Source organism: Chiloscyllium punctatum, chromosome 40 (genome assembly GCF_047496795.1).
Source record: "Chiloscyllium punctatum isolate Juve2018m chromosome 40, sChiPun1.3, whole genome shotgun sequence".
Classification (NCBI taxonomy): domain Eukaryota; kingdom Metazoa; phylum Chordata; class Chondrichthyes; order Orectolobiformes; family Hemiscylliidae; genus Chiloscyllium; species Chiloscyllium punctatum.
The window spans coordinates 37,720,563-37,744,147 of record NC_092778.1 but is presented as its reverse complement, the minus strand read 5'-3'; the positions used below and the strand labels follow the sequence as shown (position 1 = coordinate 37,744,147).

At 40.4% G+C, this 23,585-nt stretch overlaps 1 protein-coding gene across 9 annotated transcripts in view; it reads right to left on the bottom strand.

Annotated features, from left to right (window-relative positions):
* The window catches only part of rbfox1 (RNA binding fox-1 homolog 1), a 1,745,467-nt gene that overhangs the window by 534,004 nt on the left and 1,187,878 nt on the right, over positions 1-23,585 (bottom strand). Inside the window, exon 1 of one of the 9 annotated variants that reach the window (XM_072559571.1) lies at positions 2,662-2,703. The exons of the other annotated variants lie outside the window; for them this stretch is intronic. Coding sequence (XP_072415672.1) covers positions 2,662-2,688 — 27 coding nt within the window. The 5' untranslated portion in view covers positions 2,689-2,703. Of the gene's footprint in view, positions 1-2,661; positions 2,704-23,585 lie in introns of those variants that run through there. 9 annotated transcript variants of the gene reach the window in all.

The window sequence follows — 23,585 nt, the reverse complement described above, 5'->3', positions numbered from 1 at the left end:
TGGTTTTATGGTCTTAATTTAAAATCTCAGCTGAAAGGCAGCACTTGCAACAGTGCAGCACCCTCTCACCACTGAACAGAAGGAGTTTAGATCACATGGAGTTTCTGGAGAGGCACTGGAATCTAGAACATTCAGATTCACAGCTACAAGTGCTATCACTGAACTAAGGCCAATGCATGGCTGGAATTTTTCAGAGGTGGCAAGGCCTTGTAGCTGGGTTTGGAAGCTCACAGCAATCCCACCTCAGTGGATGGTAAACAGATCAGAGTCAATTAAATGGCTCCAACCAGGGTTACTGCCATATTAAGCGCACTATCCCAAATCCGAGGAATCACTGACCCAATTGGAGGGCTGGCAGCTTGACAGTGCCACTGAAAGAAATCTTGAGGTTGGCAGGAGGCCCCAGCATACAGCAGGTGGGTCAAAATATTTTTTGAACAAACACAGTGTTGGAAGATAAACCCATGCAAGGAAATCACTGGGGCCTGAAGGGCTGTTCCTATCCATCATAATTTTATGATTGAATAAAATGTTATCTCTGTAAATTGGGACGCAACCTCCATTTTGTTGGCAGCCTGTTCACTTTATGGAGTATTGTTCCACTCCCAGCAAGCTAGCTGGAGACATTGTAAACTGACCCTAACTGGGCAAAGCAGTCTTTTGCCTTCGGACCCATTGCTGGTAAAATGTCCTGGTGGCAGGAATGTTTCACAGGGCTGATCTGACGTGTTTCCCTCCAATTTTGCCAACTCCCAGTGTCAACTGTAGAAAGGTAGCCAACTAGCTAGTGACAGAGCTAGCTTCTGCCCAGAAGGCTTATGAATGTGGACAAGTTGTGACATTAACACTCAAAGACTGCTTTCGCATTTTTTTTCAAAGTGACAGATCTTTAACATTTTATAGCTCTGCTGGCTGCTTATACCATTCTGAGCCAGCATACATTTTGGTTAAAATGAGTAAAAGTTTAGAAAAAGGGCAAAACACTTTAGAATTTGCCTTTTAAAAAAAAATTTGATATGGTGGCCTACTCAATGCAGCCAACTGTCCAAAGCTTGGTGTTATGGCCTGTGCCCCCACATCACCCATCAATCCCCATCCATGCTCTTCCCACCCTATCTAACTACATGAGAGAGGAGGCATTGAGCATTAAGAAGCCAAACAGCCAAATGAAGGTAAAACACATGAAGCAGCACACTATTCCCCGACTTCTAAAGGTCAACAGTTGTGCATTCATATGTACCAGACGTTCAGGTTCAGTGTTTTTAAAGCTTTGAACAGTCCCTTCTTTCTGACCCATCAAGGGGTTGCTCAAAAAGATTGGAGGCCAGTGGCATCCCTGTTCCGTCCCTCCTGAGCTCTCTTTGAAAACTGTGATGCATTCCAGAGGCGATTGGATCCCAAAAATCCCATCCCCTTGGGAAGACGAGTATCCAACTGCACCCACATCTGTTGCTCATCACATCAGGAAGTGAAATTCAGTCCATACAAGTGTCTAGTATATATCAGTACTGACATTGGACTGAGTAATTCAAAGAACAAATCAGGAAGCTAATAGTGCATAAATTTTCTACTCTCAATCAGCAATTAAGTGATGGTAGGTGTCAATAACAGTGCTATCAATAGCACCTGCTCACTGTCGCCCAGTTTGGGCTCCACCAGGGCCACTCACCTCCTGACTTCATTGCAGACTTTCTTCATACTTGAACAAAACAGCTGAATTCCAGAGATATGGAGAGAGCAGCAGCCTTTCACACTGAGGTCACATTTGAATAAATACAATATCAAGGAGCCTTAACGAAATTGATTCACTGGATACCGGGGGCAAACTCTCCATTGGTTCGACTCATACTTGGCACATAGGAAAATGGTTGTTCATGTTGGGGGTTAGTCAACTCACTTCCAGGACGTCTCTATAGGAGTTCCTCAGTGTAGTGTTCTAGGCTTAACCGTCTTCAGCTGCCTCATCAATGACCTTCCCTCCATCATAAGGTCAGGATTGGGGATGTTCACTGATGATTGCACAATGTTCAGCACCTGACACGAATCCTCAGACATTGAAGCAGTCCAGGGTATTGTCCAAAAGACCTGGACAATATCTGGGCTTGGGCAGACAAGTGACAAATAACATTCACACCACACAAATGCTAGGTTATGGCCATCTCCAATAAGAGACAACTTAACCACTGCCGCTTGATATTCAATGGTGTTACCATCACTAAATCCTCGGGGTTACCATTGACCTGAAATTCAACTTGACTCATCACATAAAGACAGTGGCTACAAGTGCAGGTCAGAGGCTAGGAATACTGCAGTAAGTAACTCACCGCCTAACTTCCCAAAGCCTGTCCACCGTCGACAATATACAATTTAGGAGTATGATGGAATACTCAGCATTTGCCTGGATATTTGCAGCCCCAACAACATTCAAGAAGCTTGACACCAGCTATGAGAAAGCAGCCCAGTTGATTGACATCAGATCCACAAGCATCCACACCCTCCGCTACTGATACTCAGTAGTAGCAGTGTGTACTATCTACACGATGAACTGCAGGAATTCACCAAAGATTCTTAGACAGACCCACAACCTCTTCCACCTAGAAGGGCAAGGGTAGTAATTACATGGGAACACACCACTTGCAAGTTCCCATTCAAGTCACTCACCATCATAACTTGGAAAAATATCATCATCCCTTCATAGTCACTGGGTCAAAATCCTGGAACTCCCCTCTAAGGGCATTGTGGGTTAACCTGCAACATGTGAGTTAGAATTAGCTTTTATTGTCACATGTATTCACTCGCACAAGTATAGTGAAATGTTCACAAACTGCCACTTAGGGTACCATCTTAGGTACAATGTACCTAGGCACAGAATCTTGGTACAAATTACAAAAACAAAGATAGCAAGTTAGGAAGTTAAACATTACAGTACTTCTTACTAAAACATAGAAAAATAATAAAATAAGACAGTTAATAGTTCAATATTACTGCCCATAGGTGTCTGGACATGCTGGGCTCACACTCTTCATAAGGGCTCAACCTCACCCCTACCCTGTAGGCCTCAGCAGTTTAAGAAGGCAGCTCACCACTATTTTCTCAAGGGCAACTAGGGATGGAGAATAAATGTTGGCCCAGCCAGCGACACCTATGTCCCACAAATTAATTTTAAAAACCTCCAGGGACTGGAAAGAAGTAGAACGATGGCCAACACAAAAATCAAAAGCTGACCCCAAAGCACAGTGAGCATCTGGCCTGCTTTTGTATTTATATTCAATTGTGAGTGCTGTGCACCTGCATGGTCCTGTTTGAAAAAACACACAAAATTGATACTGAGCTCAATCAACCCCACTCGCAGCCTCATGGACTTTGGAAATGGACTCTTGTGCTATCAGTGTATGACCTAGAGGGGATTACATCACTGTCATCCAAGATGGGAGCTTTCAATGGAAAGAATAAAAGGTGCATGATCATAAACATAATCCATTAACTAAGAGGTTAATATTTCACAAAGATCTGAGCATTTGAAAATCTTTTGCATAAAATTCCATTGTCGAAGGCCATGTGATAACAAAATGGTGTGTAATATCAATTAACTTGGCTCCTTCAATACAATTGCCTCCAGAAACACTGGTCGACCCCAAACCAGGTAAGAACTGAGTGGCAAAGACCCGTGTCACTATGATCATATTGATACTGGGAAATGACCCCTAACATGAATGTGGAGAGCTTAGGAAAAGAAGAACACTGTCTTGCCATTACTTTGTACCAATGTGGAAAATCTCATGATCAAGGACAACTCCACAACCTAACAAAATGCTTTCAAGGAATGCCACTTATTTGTATGAATTTATTCAGCCAAAAGGTTTGAACTGTCCAATCCATAGATGCTCCATCTCTGTGGTCAGCTTTCCCTTGTTATATAACACCAATGCCAGCTTTACCTTCCACCGGGGTAATTCGTTCGAACATTATCAACTTACTAGGACCACAAAAAACTGAATTCAATTGTGAAAGCTATCTACTAGCACAAAACAAATAACTAAATGTATTCAAATTGTACCATATATCACATGGGGATTTGTGAAATTTCATAGCTTCCCATAAATTCTAACATGATGTTTCACCATTACAAATCACTACAGCAATTTGGAATGGGAGACTGACAGGAGAAGAAAAACTCAATTAATTCTTGGTTAATTTTACTTTACTAATCATTATTATTAATAGAAATAGATAGCTTTATTTTCTGAAGTTTCAAACAAAATGACCCAGTTTATTTCAAGGTAGAGTATATTGATTTTACTTCATATCAAAAATAGACAGACAGCAGTGCCAAAAACATAATCATATTGTGCTTTGGAGCCTCAGACTGAAGGCTGTAGGACTGAGTGCAGAAAGATCCAAAAGCCGTAATTTGCCTTCCACCCTGTATCATTGTTCAAGGGAAGTAATCAACACAGATAATTCTTTGATAGCACAATAATCATTGAGCAGTATCACAACATATTGTACGTTATGGTTCTCTAAACTCTAATGCTTATCTAATTATGATTATCATGATTATTCATTTTAAAAGTAACACATTAGAGAAAAGAGAATTATCACAATTATAGGGAAGCTCAGCTGAATGATGGACTCCCAATAGGGGGCTGTGAATGTGAGTCACAATCTCAAATGTTGTTCAAACTTTGCCACCCTTTTTGGCCAAGTTTCATTGATATGCAGCTAGGTGGCAAAACTGAGGTCTCTGTGTCTCCATGTCTGTGTGTTGGAGTATGCCAAACAAAATGGGAGTCAAAGTCTGGCAAATGAATTGTATACCCACTATTAGCTAATCATGGGCATTCAGGCCAACAATAGTGAAATCAATAGTCCACAGCATCCGGTCCTATCAAATATGGAGTGAACTGTTACAATGAGAAAAGCAATTTATACTTTATTTTAAAAGAGTTAAAATTAAATATTTGAAAATACTTAAATTATATAATTTACTAGAAATTCATGTGATATGCATTCAAAGCATAAGTATATACAATACATAGTATGTGTTGACCGATTGAGCTCAAGAGATGTAAAATTTCTGTGAATGAGAATTTATTGATGTCTACATAGTGATGTGGTTGGCACTTGTTACTAAGCCGAGGGGGATCTCTGCAGTCACAAGCATGGAGACCCCAGTCCATGCCACCAGCTTCTTTCAGATCCATTCTTTGTTGCATGTTTAAGAATTAGCTGTACTCCTCCAAAAGCAAAATCTATTCTTGTTATTTACTACAATCGTGCACTTTTCTAATTAAAAGCAAACTGTTAAACTTTATTTCAACTGATGTTCTACCATTGAACTGGGTAATGTAAGTGATGTCTTTACACCATTGAAAATGTCAATACTTACGCAAGGCAGAAGTATCAATACAAGATTAATATAACTGTCACAAAAATAAAGTGAATAAATATATCAAAATAGCCAGGCACCTGTTATTCACATGCATTAAGACTGTTCCAGCTATTCTGAGTAATGGTGTTCATTGTAAGATGTGGATGTTATTCCACTGCAGGGCTTGTGGTATGAGCTAGGCTCCATGATCTAATGATTTTAATGCAAAATGGAACTCTTCTAAACCGAGACTGCATTTAGAATCCCATTTAAATCAATAAGAGACGGAGTCTAGTGAATGCATAGTGTGGTATTATAAAGTTACTGGCATAATGAGAAAATTGCCGTAATGGGCAATGAGGGTGAGGGGTGAGTGAAATTGTTTGGTGAAAGAAGAGCTGTGCTTTTCCATGCAGAATAAGCAGTTGCATGATCCGATCGGTTAATCGTAACTTCCAAGTAATGTAATATTAACAACAGCAAACACTTGTTTTGGATGAGCCTTGCTTCATTTTAAATGCTAAACTGTCATTTTATAAGTAGCAGTTCTTGCTTTGGTGAATGTGCAGTTTAAACTTGGTTTGTCAAGTATTGTGATTATTGATTATGCTACATTCAAGTCATAGTGCAGAGTAGGTTCCTTAAATAACTGAAGGATTGTGTTTTTTTTTTGTTCTTAATCAAAAAGAGCTCAAGGTTACTACTGCCTGAAAAACCTTTCAGAAGATTAGTTTTTAGTACATGCATTAGCAAAAACAGATGGAAGTGCAGCCAAAGAGGCATCATCCAGACAATGGACATAAAATGTCTGTGAGCATTGGAGTGTAGGGAACAGAGGCAGATTGTGTGGCAGCTGAAAATCAATCCTATTGGTGGTAATTTGCTTTGTATTTCCAAAGCAAGTGCAAAACGATGCATTTCCTAATGACAGCATGTTGAACAGAACAGCACAGCGCTCCCACAAACCTAACTTTAATCAGAATAAACACTTTAATTTCTTTCAAGACTTTCTCATTAAAGGAGAGCAACACAAAGTTTATATAAAAACCAAAAGAACTGCAGATGCTATAAATCAGAAACGCAAACAGAAATTGCTGGAAAAGCTCAGCAGGTCTGCAGCATCTGGGGAGAGAAATCAAAGTTAACGTTTTGGGTTGAGTGACCGTTTCTCAGAACTCAGAACCATCCTGAGGCAGGATCACTCGACCTGAGATGTTAACTCTGATTTCCCTCCACAGATGCTGCCAGACCCACTAAGCTTTTCCAGCAATTTTTGTTTCTGTTACAAAATTTATATAACATGAACTGCACCACATAATTTATGTAGCATGAACACACTATGTCCTAGAGCAATGTGCTACACCCACTTTCCAAGTGTCTAAGATCCCACTGAGATGGGAAGAAACCTCCTTTCATTAAAGGTCAAATTTGTGGCACAAATCAGTATTACAAATAATACATTCCTGAAACAGACATCAGATGTTTGCACATGCAAGTAAGCAACCTTGTGCTACTCTACTTAAAGCTGAGTTGCTTTACAACAGCCAGGACTAGGGCTCCTCTACTCAGAGAATCCAGGTCAACATTCAATTTAAACTTCAGTGGTCATTAATGGACTGGTATAAGCCACTATAATAAAGGTAAGCTGCTGAAGAAAATTCTGTGCAGAATGTGAAAGCAGGAAGCAAAAGAACATGTCTCAATAAATTTCAATTTCACATTAAGACTGTAGGCCATAGTATGCGAACATTGACTCTACCTCCCAGATCAGCTGCTGAATTCTGCCACCACCCGGACCTGATCACCTCTCCTCCTCTTCGCCAGACAATATCACTTGCCTTTTTACCACTCAGGTATCTGCTAGGAATACAGCAGCCTGAGAATTCAAGCTTTTCCCACTGTGAGCTGTGCAAAATCTAAAATATGATTTTCTGCTATTCCTCTTCACTTCCCAATGGGAATGGATGAGAAATTGGCCAGCATCATTTACATATGACCCAAGAGCTCCTCTCTGGGGCAGTGGATTAATCCCAACTCTCATTTCTGCCCAATGTTCTGTAACAGCAACCTGGACTAGGACCCTATTGGGACTGGAACTATTGAGGTTGGGTTTTGAGTTTGTTGTCAGTTAATGGGAAGCAATGGCCTCAAACCAGAGTCAGCCACTTTACCACAGTGTTTGCCAAAGTAGGGATTGGGAATCGAAAGCTGAAATTTTGGAGTTGTGAGCTCTGGGGTAGCAATGCTTTTCTTGGAGTTGTGCTGCCTCTCACGGCTGATCTCATATGACCCCCCATCCTTTTGGTTTTCCCCACCCTGGTCCCTCAGTTCTTGCTGAGGGCTTATGACAATTTTCAAGCTTTGAAATGTCATCACAGTGGGTAAAGTTTAAGGAGAACGAGCTTTCATAGTAACTGTCTCCATTTGAAATGTGTTTACCTCGAGATGTACAAAGCATTAACTTGTTTCATTGGGCAATAGGTCATTTTTAATTTGGAATTTTCATTCCAAACTACTTCAGCATGTCATCCTTACTCTTCCATTTGACAGCGTTATGACCCTAGGAACACACCTCTCCAGAAGTTGCACTGGCTAAATGTTGTCGCCTTCATTCAGCAAATTGTATTAGCACTCATGTTTGAAGCCTTGCAGCCCAGCTCCCAGATTTAAATGAAATATTGACTCAAAAGCATGATCACCCAAAGTCAGAACAGATTCCCTTGAACAAGTAAACATAATGGCATTAGGTACTTTGAACTTTGGAACACAGGAACAGTTGAGAGACATTTATCCCATCAGGTCTGGTCAAGTCTTTTAATGACCTGACTGACCTATGACCTAACTCCATATCGTCATCCTTGTTCTAAATTTCTTAATACCTTCAGTTCCAATTCAGAACATAAATCAAATGAATTCCAGTCTGGTTGCTGGCAGTACAGCACTACCCGCCCCAACCCCCATTTCCCTCACGGTGGGTATGTGTAAGAAAGGATAATGAGAGCAAAATATCATGTCCCAAACCTTTTTCATTCAAACAAAATTGCATTTGGTTCAATTGCAGTTTGTGGCAGCATTGGGCAACATATTAACATTACCTGTCAACTCCAAAAATGAGTTGCTTTTTTGAAGGTCCTTAATAAATACAGCTGTAGGGCATTTACCCATCAGGCCTATTCCATTATTCAATGAAACCGCCTTTGTTCCATATCTTTCAGTATGTTTATTTAACAAAATCTATTAATCTCAACTTTAAAGCTAACAAAAAATCTAGCACCAATTGCTATTGTGAAAAAGAATTGCTAACTTTTGCCTCTCTTTGTGTGTAGAAGTCTTTCCTAAATTCATTTTTAAAAGGTCAGCCCTGAATTTTTAGTATATGCCTCTTGTCTTTGACTCCCCAGCCAGTGGAAGTAGTTTCTTTCTATTCATAGCATTTGTTCATTATTGGATTGAGAATAGAATCAACAAGGCCAGGATTTTTGCCTATCCCTAATTATCTTGAGAATGTGTGAACCATCTTGAACTGCAGCAATTCATATAATGTAGATATATCCAGCAGGCCATCTCCTCTGTCAATTTCCCTTAATACCTTCAAAACTGTGATCAAATAACCACTTAACCTTTTAAATTTCTGGATATGGAACCCTAATTTGTGTAATATCATTTTATAATTAAATCTTTGATATTAAGATAATCTTTTGGTAAATCTAGGCTGCAGTCCATTAAAAGCCATCATATCCTATTGTCCAGAACCTCAGACAGTCCTCCTTCAGCAGGACATTGTAGAACGATCTCTACCCCCTTTGGACTGTGGACTCTGCATTGCACTTTGCCTTTTTGTTTACTTTCTGTACCTCTTTGTCCTAACCCTTTCAGGTCCAAAGTGAATGATTTCATATTTACATGCATTGAAACCATTTGACAGAGTTTAGTCCACTTGTTTAGCATTCTACATCCCTTTATAAAGCTATATTTCCAGCTGCATTGCTTACAATGCTATCCATTTTTATGCCAATGGCAAATCTAACAATCTAATTTTCTGTTTCATCATCTAAGTCTTTGATAAATATGATGATTAGCTGAGGCTTTAAACATATTAACATCACTCTTTGCAGTAACAGCAAATAAAATTAACCACCTAACCACATAATGAAATGTTAACACATATGAACAAAATCTTGGTCAAATAAATAGATTTTAAGCACTGTGTTAAAAGCAGAGCTGGCAATAGAAAGGGAACTCCACAGAGTTTAACACCCAGGCAGCTGAAAGCATGAAAGTCAATGGTGTACAATTAAAATAAGGAATGTACAGAAAACTAGAATTGGAGCAGCCTGGAAATCACTGAGGTTTGTAGGATTGGAGGAAATTACAGAAAGAGGAAGTGGATGGAAGTAAATGAAAACAAAGATGAACATTTTAAAGTGGGGCATTGTTGAACCAGGAACTAATGGATATCAGTGCACAGAGTAGAGCTGAAGGAAATGAGCTTGGTGCAAGTTAGGATATGGGCTGCAGACATCTGGATGAACAGCATGACAGCATTGGAATATCAAGTTTACAGGTAATCTAGGTGTGAACGAGTGCTTTAACATGGATGAGCAAACAACTGGTACCTCTAGCTTACCACTTGCCCCTCTGGTTCTCCATCTTGGGCAGCTTCAGACTGACAGCACTTCTTCCAGGAGATCAACAGCCTTTTAAAGATGGCACCAGTACCTAGGATATCACCCTATTCCAGGATATCCCAGCAGGATCTAGTACTTCCGACTTTGGCGAGTGATAGAATCCAGCTCGAATTCTTTAGAATTAGAATCCCTACAGTGTGGAAAAAGGCCCTTCGGCCCAATAGGTCCACACTGACCGTCCAAAGAGTAACCCACCCAGACCCATTCCCCTATTACTCCACATTTACCCCTGGCTAGCATCAGATGATGGGGACACCACAGGGGGAAAGTAGGCAGTTAATGAGATTCTCCAGCTCCTCGGATGCTGGCTGACCAGCTGTGCTTTTCCAGTGCCACACTTTTTGACTCTGATCTCCAGCATCTGCAGTCATCATTGCATTTCATTACTGGTCAAAGAGGATATCATAGCTGTGAGGAAGGAGGACACTGTGGAATACTTGAGCAGTGAGGCAATATGGGCAGAGTTCAGAAATAGGAGGGGTAGAGTAACAATGTTGGGGCTAAACTACAAGCATCCCAACAGCAAACATGAGACAGAGGTACAAATATGTAGAGAGATCATAGAAAGATGTAGGAGCAACAGGGTAATTGTGATGGATTTTAATTTTCCCAACATTGACTGGGATTCACTTAGTGTTAGAGGATTGGATGGAGCAGAATTTGTAAGGAGCATCCAGGAGGATCTTCTAGAACACTATGTAAGAAGTGAAACTCATGAAGGGGCCATATTGGACCTGGTGTTGGGAAATGAGCCCGGCCAGGTGGTTAAAGATTCAGTGGGGGATTACTTTGGTTATAGTGGTCACAATTCCATAAATTTTAGGTTACTCATCGACAAAGATGAGAGTGGTCCTGAAGGAAGTACGCTAACTTGGGGGAAGGCCAACTGTACCAAAATTCAGCAGGAGTTGGGGAATGTAGATTGGGAGCAGCTGTTTGAAGAGAAATCCACAATCGATATGTGGGGAGCTTTTAAAGTGAGGTTGGTTAGAGGTTCAGGAGAGGTTTGTTCCTGTGAAAATGAGGGATCGAAATGGCAAGATTAGGGGACCATGGATGACAGATGAAATTGTGAGACTAGCTAAGAGGAAAAAGGATGAGGACAAAAGATCTAAGCGACTGAAGTCACACAAAGCTTTGGAAGACTATCGGTAATGTAGGACAAATCTGAAATGAGGAATTAAGAGGGCTAAAAGAGGTCATGAGAAATCCTTTGTGAGCAGGGTTAAGGAAAATGCCAAAGCCTCTTATTCATATATAAGGAGCAAGAGGGTAACAAGGGAAAGGGTCGGTTCAATCAAGGGCAAAGGAGGAAAGATATGCGTGGACTCAGAGAAAATGGGTGAGATTCTTAATGGGTACTTTGCATTGGTATTCGCCAAAGAGAGAGACTTGGCAGAAGTTGAGGCAAGTTGAGGATAGATTTTTGATTACTCTAGGTCAAGTTGGCATAAGGAGGAGGAAGAGTTGTAAATTCTGAAAGGCATTAACATGGATAAGTCCCCAGGTCCGGATGGGATCTATCCCAGGTTACTGAGGGAAGTGAGAGAGGAAATAGCTAGGGCTTTAATAGATATCTTTGCAGCATCCTTGGAACAGGGATGCCTCACAGGACTGCAGAATTGCTAATATTGTCCCCTTGTTTAAGATGGGTAGCAGGGATAATCCAGTTAATTGCAGGCATATGAGCCTGATGTCAGTGGTAGGGAAGCTACTGGAGAAAATACTAAGGGATAGGATATATACCCATTTGGAAACAAATGGCTTATCAGTGATATGTAGCATGGTTTTGTGCAGGGAAGGTCATGTCTTACAAACCTAATAGAATTCTTTGAAGAGGTGACAAAGCTGATTGATGAGGGAAGGGATGTAGATGTCATATACATGGACTTTTGTAAGGCATTTGATAAGGTTCCCATGGTAAGCTGATGAAGAAGGTGAAGTCACATGGGGTCCAGGGTGATCTAGCTAGGTGGATAGAGAACTAGTTGGGCAACAGGAGACAGAGAGTAGTGGTGGAAGGGAGCCTCTCAAAATGGAGACCTGTGACCAGCGGTGTCCCACAGGGATCTGTGCTATTGTTTGTGATATACATAAATGATTTGGAGGAAGATGTAGGTTGCATCATTAGCAGGTTTGCAGATGATACTAACATTGGTGGAGTTGCAGATCGTGAAGGGGACTGTCAGAGAATATAGATAGATTCGAAAGCTGGGCAGAGAAATGGCAGATGGAGTTCAATCTGGACAAATGCGAGGTGATGCATTTTGGAAGATACAATTCCATATGGTAAATAGAAAAGTCCTGGGGGAAATTGATGTACAGAGAGATCTGGGTGTTCAGGTCCATTGTTCCCTGAAGGTGGCAACGCAGGTCAGTAGAGTGGTCAAGAAGGCATACGACATGCTTTCCTTCATCAGATGGGGTATTGAGTACAAGAGTTGGCAGGTCATGTTACAATAGTATAAGAATTTGGTTCGGCCACATTTGGAATATTGCATATCGTTCTGGTTGCCACATTACCAAAGCATGTGGATATTTTGGAGAGGGTGCAGAGGACATTCACCAGGATGTTGCCTGGTATGGAGGGTGCTAGTAATGAGGAGAGGTTGAGTAGATGAGGATTATTTTCATTGGAAAGAAGGTGGTTGAGGGGGGACCTGATTGAGGCCTACAAAATCATGAGAGGTATAGATAGGGTGGGTAGCAAGAGACTTTTTTCCCAGAATAAAGGACTCAATTACTCAGGGTCACGAGTTCAAAGTAAGAGGGAAAAGTTTAGAGGAGATAATGTAGAAAGTTCTTTACACAGAGGGTGGTCGGTGCCTGGAATGTGTTGTCAGTAGAAGTGGTAGGGGTGGGAATGATAGTGTCATTTAAGATGCGTCTAGACAGACACATGAATAGGCAGGGAGCAGAAGGATACAGAACCTTAGAAAATATATGGCAGATTTAGTTGTAGGATATGGATCAGCGCAGGCTTGGAGGGCCGAAGGGCTTGTCTCGACGCAGTAATGCTTTTGGTCTTTGTTCTCACTTTCTCCTGAAGTTAGTGAGACAAGTTTGGGACAGTCACATGAGAAAACAGGGCTTCATGGAGGCAAACCCTTCATGAAATTCCCTGAAACTGATAATTTGCCAAACGTGACAACATCCAATCTTTAGTACTTCTGTGATGAAATGTTTCCACTGTTGTTTACTTTAGGATTCCATTTAGATACTGCTAGATATTGCTAGAAACAGAACTTGAACAGAACTAGAAAATGAGAGGAATTGAGGCAAGCTTTCTGTCACCTGGTCTTCTATCCTGACACTTCTACAAGCAAGCATTAGAAAGACCTGTCCAAAGAGCAAACAGGAGCTCGTGAGGAGAATAGAGAAGATTACAAAAGCAAATTCTAGCTGGATCTGATTTGATTGACAAGAGGCCATACATGATAGTGTCAGTTAAATTCAACAGAGCCCAGAAGTAATTGGAGGTAATTTTTATTCTTCTCCCTCAGTGGTCCCACAAAGCCAGAAGGTCTGTGGCCAGGCAATTTGTACTTAGCAGTGACTAGCCTGCAGGTTTCTTTTTTCAGATGCTGTTGTCATTTACCTTGGGTAGTATTGCATTTGTTTAAAATCGTTTTCACTTCATTACATTGAGAATCACATCTTACTATTTCCTTCAGATTTTCAGGGACTTATTAGAAAGTTTTTCTTGGAACATTCAACAGCAATAAGAGTTGTGGAAATGGCTGGAAGATAAGATTTCATTCAGTTAATATCAAATGGCCCAGACCTTTCACTATATACTCTGACTTTATTAAGATGGCAGTCTAAGTTATTTAAAAGGAGCCATTAGGTTCAACTGAAAATATGATAGACTTGAAACATGGATTAAAAGTAAGGACCAAACAGACTAAATTAATTGTAATTATAGGGAAACAGTGACGTTAAGAACAGACAGTTTGGAAATAGTTAAGCAGATCAGATTGTTTATGAGCCTACATGAGGCACAGAAGAGAGAGCATTTGTTAGATTTGTTGTCTCTGAAATTGTAAAGTCCTAATTGGTACATAAAGTAACTAACCAACAGTTAACAAGATTTCACCATAAACACTGGACATGTCTAAGTTGTGTCACTATACACCTATTTTGAAAAGAATTTGGAAGAATGCAAGAATTGAAGGTAACTTGTGAACTAGTGCAAACAAATGAGCAACTTGACTATGAGTAAAACCTCAAAAATGAGAAAAGAGTCCGAGCAGCTAAGGGAAGTAAGTATAGGGGTATAACTCAGTAATAGCAATCCCATTGTAAGAAGTTTTGAAATAATAATTGGGAGAGACCAAAATAGACTGGAATATTAATTGATTTTAAGTGGATGAGGATAGATCAGGGAACCAGAAAAATAAACATGAACCAAGTGAAGAACTGCAATAGAATATCATCATGAACATTCAAGAGAAATCAATTTGGTTACAGTCAAAGACAAACTAGCCAATATGGAAACATTTCATTCATTTAAAGAAATCAGGGTAAAATTGAATTTTAAAAAGATGTACATTAAGTGTTTTGACAATAAAGGTGAAAATGACAAAAGGAAATGAGAAAAGGTTCAGGAAGATGTAAAATTTGGATGTCAAAGTGGAAGGCTGGAATTAAATTAACAAAGATTACAGAATAAATAGCAAAGTAATCCACAGAGACATAAATAACAAAAAGAAAATTAATATTGGGATAGGGTCACTGAGGAGTGTACAAGATAAACTCTTTAATAATGACAGTGAAATGGCACCAATATTGAATAATTACTTTGCTGCAGTATTTACCAATGGGACTAAAAAGGGGGATATGGCATAAGAAGGAAAGAAAGGCCATCAAGACATTTAAGATTGAAAGGATGGTTTTAATTGATAAACTAGACAAACTTAGAGACGTTAAACCCCCAGTGCTTCTGCTCATTCAAAAAGATGTTAGGAAAGAGAAAGTGAAAGCAATATATTATTAGAAGTGGGAATAATGCCAAAGGCCTTGAATTTGAAGCTAATCTTATTCCCATATTTAAAAACGAAGATATAACAAACCCAGGGAACTATGGATCAATAGGCTTATTATTGATTGCAGGAATGATGTTGCAATTTTTATTCAAAGATATCACAGTAAAACATTTAGAGACCAACAATATCATGAAGATCAATTAGTCTTGATTAATGTTGCTCACCATTTACATAAAAGAATGTGATACCCAGTGTTTTAAAGCAAAAAGTGGGTAAATGCACCCTGACTAACTTGGACCAGTTTGCAGTAACCCACTTTAACTCAGGCATGTTACATGATGAGACACAGACAGGGAGCAAGAGTCGGTGGTGGTGGGGGTGGGGGGGAAGGTCCTACATAACATTTTTGAACACTGTTTCAAGGAAAAAGAATATTTACCAGATTCTACTATTATACTATAATTAAACTCTCTCAAAACTCTAATCAGTCTCTTCACAAGACTCTTCAGTAAACAGTCTCAAATCCAAACTTGTGATCTATTTCTGAAAAACACTTCCGAGGATTTGCTACACCCTGTTTACAGGTCTCTATTGCTGTATTTGAACTGTTTATCTGAAAGGACTGGTTATACCTATTCAATAAGGCTGGCACAGACTGTTCCTTGGTTTTTGAGGATTGGCTGATGTGTCAGCATCTGCAGGTGCCGATTTGTGCTTCCCTTCTCATCCAGGGCTGGTCTGGTCTTCAGGTGGCCTCGCTGAGGTGGTCTCTCTGGGTCTGGTCAGTCTGATGACCCTCACCACATGGTCCAAGTTGCTGGAGATATTGTGCAGCTCAGCTGCCAGTTGAGGGCACTCTTTGGATACGCTGTTGAAGAAGGTGCAAAGTGCAGAGAGAGCTGGGGCTCCAGGTTACCCCCTTTATCCTCCTCTTCATGCCCTTCTCAGAGATTCTGTGGCCTGTGTCCAATACTAGCATCAGGTGGGGACAGGAAGATCCAATAAGGGAACTATTTTCCATATTTGGAAGCCACAGAACTTGGTTTTGAACCTTGAACTGTCAAGTGCTGTCCTAGTTACACTGAGCCTCTGGCCTCCTAGTCTGTGTAACATTTTTCTAACAACGCAGCCTCACTGGAGGTAGAAACAACGGTTCATTCTGAAACAATATGGCTATGAATCTCCCAGCCAGGCTGTTCCAGGCTGTCTGGTTTTGATGGGAAGTTGATGGTCCAAGGTCTGGCTATGTGAACACTTTCTCTTCCAACTGTGCAGTTTGCGAAGTTCAGCTCGGTTTAAACTTGAGCTTTCACAGTCCAAGCTCATCAATATTTCTGTAACAATCATGGAGGCCATGGGTCACTTGATTACATCAGAATTAAAAACAATACTCCATGCCTAAGCAGTGTTATACAAAGGCTTTAGCATAACATAGTTTGCTTTTGTGGATTCTTTACTTATTAATCAAACTCATTTTCTTAGGTGATTTAAGATGACCCTTTTAGCAGAACGAGCCAACCTTTGCACGTGCAACCATGTCTCGGAGTCCCTTCACCGCTTTAATATTTATAACTATAACATTTAGTTATATTATCACTCTTCATTCTTCCTGCAAAACATATCTGCACATTTCTCTTCACTAATCTTCAACTGACATGGATCTGTTTCATCATATTATGTCCTCCTGAAGTCTGTTAATATTTTGCCCAATTGTTTCCAGCATTTGCTATTTTTTTTTAAAATTATGCCTTCAATATCCAAATGCAAATAATTAATATATATGTCCAAGAGCAGTGGACCTAATACTGATCCCTGAAGGACGCAACTATCTTATTTTTTCCAGTATCAAATATATTCTATTACTCTTGCTTTCTAATTTTTAGTCATGTTTCCACTGTCCCTATAATTCCATGTGCTTCAATTTTGCTAATAAAATCTACAATGTTGCACAGCACTCTTTGGGCTGGATTAATACAGTCCATCATGGTAGTAAATAAAGCGACTGGGTCCACTGAGTCATGGGAGAGGTGTGAACTCTCAGCAATGACAGAACCTCCCCTGATGAAGTCGCAGAAGGGAAGGAGCTGATTCAGAATTTCAGAATGTCAGCTGGCCTCATTAATGACTTAATCGACTTCCATTAACTCTGAATCTACCACAATTCATAGAATATAGAACATTACAGCGCAGTACAGGCCCTTCGGCCCTCAGTGGTGGGTTAGGGTTAAACAAGGAGCCATTAGTTTCCCTATGCCTGCCAAAGCATCAAGATTTGCCAGGGGTCCATCAATTTGGGACTCTCATTATAAGACCATTACTTAGTGCCTGATCAAGGGATCTGGCATGGGAATGGGACAGAGTGTTAAAAGTCACTCACTTGCCTTTGGTCTGGAGCAAATCTGAACATCCATTACTTGCTATGGCAGTGATAGTAATGAGGGGTTGCCAGTCCCTTACTTGGCAGCAGTGCTCAGTGGGCAGGATTTCCATAGAATCCTTAATACCAGTGGATTCTCAAGAGCAGCTATTGAACAGCATTGGACCTTTCCCCATGGAACAGAACAATATCTGAGAGCCCCAGCTCTCTCTGCACTTTGCACCTTCTTCAAATATAACTTGACTAACTCAAGCTAGTCAAAGGGTGGCATGGTGGCTCAGTTGTTAGCACTGTTGCGTCATAACGCCAGGGACCCGGGTTCAATGCCTGCCTCGGGTGACTGTCTGTGTGGAGTTTGCACATTCTCCCTGTGTCTGTATGGATTTCCTCCAGGTGCTTTGGTTTCCTCCCACAATCCAAAGATGTGCACATCAGGTGAATTAGCCATGCTAAATTGCCCATAGTGTGAGGGGCATTAGTCAGGGGTAAATATAAGGTCTGGATAGGTTACTCTTCGGAGGGTTGGTGTGGACTTGTTGGGCTGAAGAGCCTGTTTCCATACTGTAGAAAATCTAATCTAACTTACCTTGAAAAGATCTGTGCTAGCTTGCATTTATTGGTTCATACTAGTCTAAATGCTGATGAATTTTGTCGTAGATTATTGTCTTTAAATGTTCTCCGCCCCCTTGGTTAGGCTGAGCGACCCAGAGTTGCTGATTTTCTCCCCTCACCTTTTACAATAGGGATGGAAGACTTGCAGTGCTGGCACCACTTCCATATCTGAGAAGGTCTGGTAGATTATGCCCTGAATATTGACAATTTCTGCCTTTTACCCTCTCATTGCAACCTTGCAACCACCGCAACTGAACATTGACGACAATCAACCTTTTCTGTATCTCCCCATTACCTACTTTTATCCAAGACAATATCACTATTGCTTCTACTTCTGCATTATAATGTAGCAATGACAATAAAAAAAGGAATGCTTGTATTGCTTTATATCTGAGCATGCCTTCTCAACACAAAGAGTTCCTGTTTGGTCTCGAATTGGTCCGAAATCTGCTTTGACCACTGCGTTACCACTTAATTCTTTCAAGAAAACATTTGGGTTCCCTTTAAAAATTGTCACTAATTTACATTCTTACTCTTCCGTGGACTTTTTTTTACAATGTTTTGATTGGTTCACTACTGCGTACTGAGATGGACATATTTTTGGTTTCTCAGGGAAATGATCATGTGTGGGAAAGTGCAATTAAGGCAGATGATCGACCACAATTGTACAGAATGAAGGAATCAGCATGAGAGCTACTCTTGTTTTTTTATGCCCTTAACCTTAAAATTGTCTTAGTCTTGTTTTGTTGACTCATTTCAATTGTTATAGCTTTTCCTGTCTAGTTTTGGATGCCCTGCCCTTCCCCCTTATGAGAATGCTGAACCACATCTGCTTTGACACCCTCCCATTGTTGATTTACTGTTTTGTCACATTTATTTGATTCCAATCCACCTGGACCAATCCTCTTTACATTTTTAAATTTCACCTATTTTTCTAATCAAGCTGTTCGGAGATGTTATTACACACCATTGTAACAGGTGGAACTTGAATCCAGGCCTCATGGACCAGGGGTAGGAATATTGCCACAACAGTGCCCCCAATCCTCTTTACAACTCACGGATGTTCACCCTACCGCCATTTGGGTATAATATCTACCCCCTGAGAAAACAAACAGGAAGTGACTTCATCAGAGGAAATAACATCACCACAGGAAATGGCATCACCAACCCAAAGAAACCCAAACATATAAATAGAAAGCAGGAATTTTCAGCAGTGCTTTGTCTGAGACTCACTGAAGATGTTACCTCGTAGGGTGACAAAATGTCTGGAAATGAACCTTCAAGCTTAGCAAGCAAACCTACATCCAAAACTTGGGTATCCACTCTATCTATGCCTTGTTCTATGATTGTACCTTGTTCTTTTCAACAATCATTCTATCCTAAATGATCGTACTAGCTTATCTTGTTATGCAGAACCTGGTTTCACGCCTATTAAAATATAATTCATTCACCTATAATAAAATTCGCCTGTCCCAGAATTGATTCCAATGCTTAGGGATCTAAATCCTCCTTCCTGTACCAGTTCTTCAGCTCTGCATGAATCTGCTTGTTTTGTTGCTCCTAAATTAAATAGTGTGGACCGTTGTATGTTATCCAAATATTACTATTTCTGAAGCTTTTCTTTTTAACTTCTTCACTAGATTTTCTTATTGGAGCGAAGAAGGATGAGAGGTGATTTGATAGAGGTGTACAAGATGAGTACAGGCATAGATAGAGTGGATAGCCAGAGACTTTTTCCCAGGGTAGAAATGACCCAGGGTGCATAATTTTAAGGTGATTGGAGGAACTTTAGGGGAGGTGTCAGAGGTAAGTTCTTTACACAGAGAGTGGTGGGTGTGTGGAATGCACTGCCAGCAGTGGTAGTAGAGTCACATACATTAAGGACATTGAAGCAACTCTTAAGACAGGCACATGGAAGATAGTAAAATGTCGGGTATGTAGGTTAGTTTGATCTTAGAGTAGCATAAAAGGTTGGCACAATATTGAGGGCTGGAGGGCCTGTACTGTATTGCTCTTATGTTCCATGTTCCAGTTTGTGAAAATCTGAACCACAGGGCCTCAATATCTCATTGGTTCTCACGACAGTGACTATTCACCTTCTCTCCTCAAAGTTTGACCTTTATCCTGGCCATCCATTTGTTCAGACACTGCAATGGAAAGGATGCACCAGATCCAAAGGAAAGGCTATGCAAAAAGTAAGTGGGAGAGAAATTATCAATGTTAAGCACCTACTTGAAGATTTTCTCTCTCTCTCTGCTGTCATTACCCTGGAGTAACATAAAAAAAATAGACTTGGCAGAAAAAGCAGCAACTGCCTAAGTTTTGGGAATTTCAAACAACTCACAATCCAAAAGTTTTCCATTAGTTTCAGAGAGGTAACTATGGAGTAAACCTGATGAAAACATTTTGCAAGCAACTGAAATCTAAGGCACATACATACCAAATGGCAACTAAAGGATATGACAGAGATGTACTGGAAATCTAATAACTGCTATAATTTCAGAAATTGAACACTAGCACCTAATATAATGGATACAAAGTCAGAAAATGACGTCTGAAGTAAACAAAGTTTGAGTCAAAGACTGTTATTAGATATGCAACTCTCCTTGCTTAGGACCGAGAGGAAGTAAAGTCAACCTAAATGTTGATGCATTCATGTTAAGCTTTGTAAATGATACCTTCAGGCACAGGGATACTGTTAGTTGTTGAATATTTTGTTCGAACTGGAAAACAGTGGATGAACTTTTGAGAGCTCAAGCCCTCATTAATTCTTTATGACTTTTAAATGTGCACACCACTTATAATGTTACATCTACAGAAGTTAATTTCTGTCAAAATAATGACAAATAAACAAAATAATCTAAAGGAACATTGCTTCACTGTACAAAAATAGGCATATTATGGTTATTATTCACATCAGTCCATGCTGGAAATTCCTCGGTTTTATTTAGGCAAATCAGTAGAGAATACTTAAAATCATACATATGCAAAACATTGCCTTTTCTCATCAGACTTTTGTGCCATAATAAATTTCCTTGTTGAGATTTCGAAAGGAACAAGCCTTCGTAAACTTACCACTCTGTAGTTACAAACCCCTGGCAAAGATGGCACTGTACTGGCTCAATTCTGCCATTCCTGGACCAGATTTAAGCCACAACAGAAAGCCTCCCTATTGCAGTGAAAACAACAAAAAAATCCCTCAATCAGAAGTCATGCCTTTGCAAGCGCAATTCCAATTTTCAAGACAACAGGGTTGCGGACCTTCCCAGATTGACACACACATGGTTCTTGGAGGTGGAGAAAGTGAGGACTGCAGACGCTGGAGATCAGAGTCAGATATTCCCCCAGCCCCACTCCACTCCCATTCATCTCTCAGCCCCCTTGACCCTCCTGCCAATATTCCTGATGAAGAGCTTATGTTCAACACATTGACTCTCCTGCTCCTCAGATGCTGCCTGACTGACTGTGCTTTTCCGACACCACACCTTTTGACTCTGGTTCTTGGAGACGCCTGTCTTCATTGAAATCGTTTTTTTTAAAAATTCATTCACAGGATGTGGGCGTCACTGGCTAGACCAATATTCATTGTCCATCCCTAATTGCCCAGAGGGCAGTTAAGAGTCAGCCACGTAGCTGTAGGCCTGACCAGATAAGGATGACAGTTTTCTTCCCGAAAGAACATTAGCGAACCAGATTGGTTTTCCCTGATAATTGGCAATGATTTCATGGTCATCATTACACACTAATTTCCCTGTTGGCTGGAACCCAAGTGTGCAAGCAGATCAAGTTAGAGCAGATATGTTTCAGTGAATTTATTTTGGAGAACAAGGGGGTCCCTTTGGAAGGGTAAGGTATCAGAATGCCTTGGGGGTTCAGGTCCCCTTTGGAGGGGTGGGTCTAGTGCTGTGGAGAAGGGCACCACGTACCCTTCGGTATTGCAAAACGTAGACTAGAGTGTGCCTGAAACATGTTGTCAAATCTATCAAAGCTGTCAAACAAATTAGAATTCAAATGGTTATTTTTATAAGAGATTAGTTGAAGGAAATTCAATGCAGTGATTTCTTTTAATCAAAAAGATTTTAAAAATACTTTTAAATAAATCCTCAACAGACACATAATTTTATTTTTTGCTAGAATAGCTCTTATGTTTTGCCTATAGTATACACTCAGTGAATAGGTATGAAAGTAGGTATAATAAGAATATTTCTCATCAATTTTCACTCATGAAAAGGAGATTACTGTAGAGGAGAAGAATGAGATATGAGATATTAGACTAGAAGGGATCGAGGTTAGTAAGGAAGAAGTGTTATTAATTCTAGAAGGAGTGAAAGTAGGCAAGTCACTTCGACTGGATGGGATTTATCTGAGGATTCTCTGGGAAGCTAGGGAGGAAGTGTTGGAACCTTTGGCTTTGATCTTTGAGTCGTCATTGTCTACAGGTTTAGTAGCAGAGGACTGGAGAACTGCAAATGTTGTGCCCTTGTTCAAGAAGGGCAGTAGAGATGACCCAGGTAATTATAGACCAGTGAGCCTTACTTCTGTTGTAGGAAAAGTTTTAGGAAGAATTATGAGAGGTAAGATTTATAATCATTAGCAAGCAACAATTTGATTGCAGATAGTCAACATGGTTTCATCAAGGGGAGGTCATGTCTCACAAACCTATTGAGTTTTTTGAGAAGGTGACCAAGCATGTGGGTGAGGGTAGGGCAGTTGATGTGGTGTACATGAACTTCAGTAAGGCCTTTGTTAAGCTTCCACATGGTAGGCTATTGGAGAAAATGCAGAGGCATGGAATTGAGGATGATTTAGCATTTTGGATTAGAAACTGGCTCTCTGTAAGAAGGTATCGAGTGGTGGTTAATGGAAAATAATCAGCCTGGAGTCCGGTTACTTGTGTTGTGCCACAAGGGTCGTTTTGGGACCACTGCTGTTTGTCATTTTTATAAATGACTTAGACACAGGCATAGATGAAGGAGTTTGCAGATGACACTAAAGTTAGTGGAGTAGTGGACAGTGAGGAAGAACATTGCAGGTTGCAGGGGGACTTGGAGAAACTGTAGAATTGGGCTGAGAGGTGGCAAATGGAGTTCAATGCAGATAAATGTGAGGTGATTCACTTTGGGAAGAATACCAGGAAGGCAGAATACTGGGTCAATGGAAAGATTCTTGGTAGGGTGGATATGCAGAGGGATCTTGGGATTCATGTACCTAGATCCCTGAAAGTTGCCACCCAGGTTGATAGTGCTATTAAGAAGGGATATGATGTGTTAGGTTTTATTGGTAGAGGGATTGAGTTTTGGAGCCACAATATCATACTGCAACTATACAAAACACTAGTATGGCCGCAATTGGAATATTGTGTAGTGGTCTGGTCACCCCATTACAGGAAGGATCTGGAAGCATTGGAAAAGGTGCAGAGGAGATTTACCAGGACGTTGCTTGGTCTGGAGGGAAGGTCTTATGAGGAAAGGCTAAGAGATTTGGGTCTGTTTTCATTGGAAAGAAGAAGGCTAAGAGGGGATTTGATAGAGAGATACAAGATGATCAGAGGT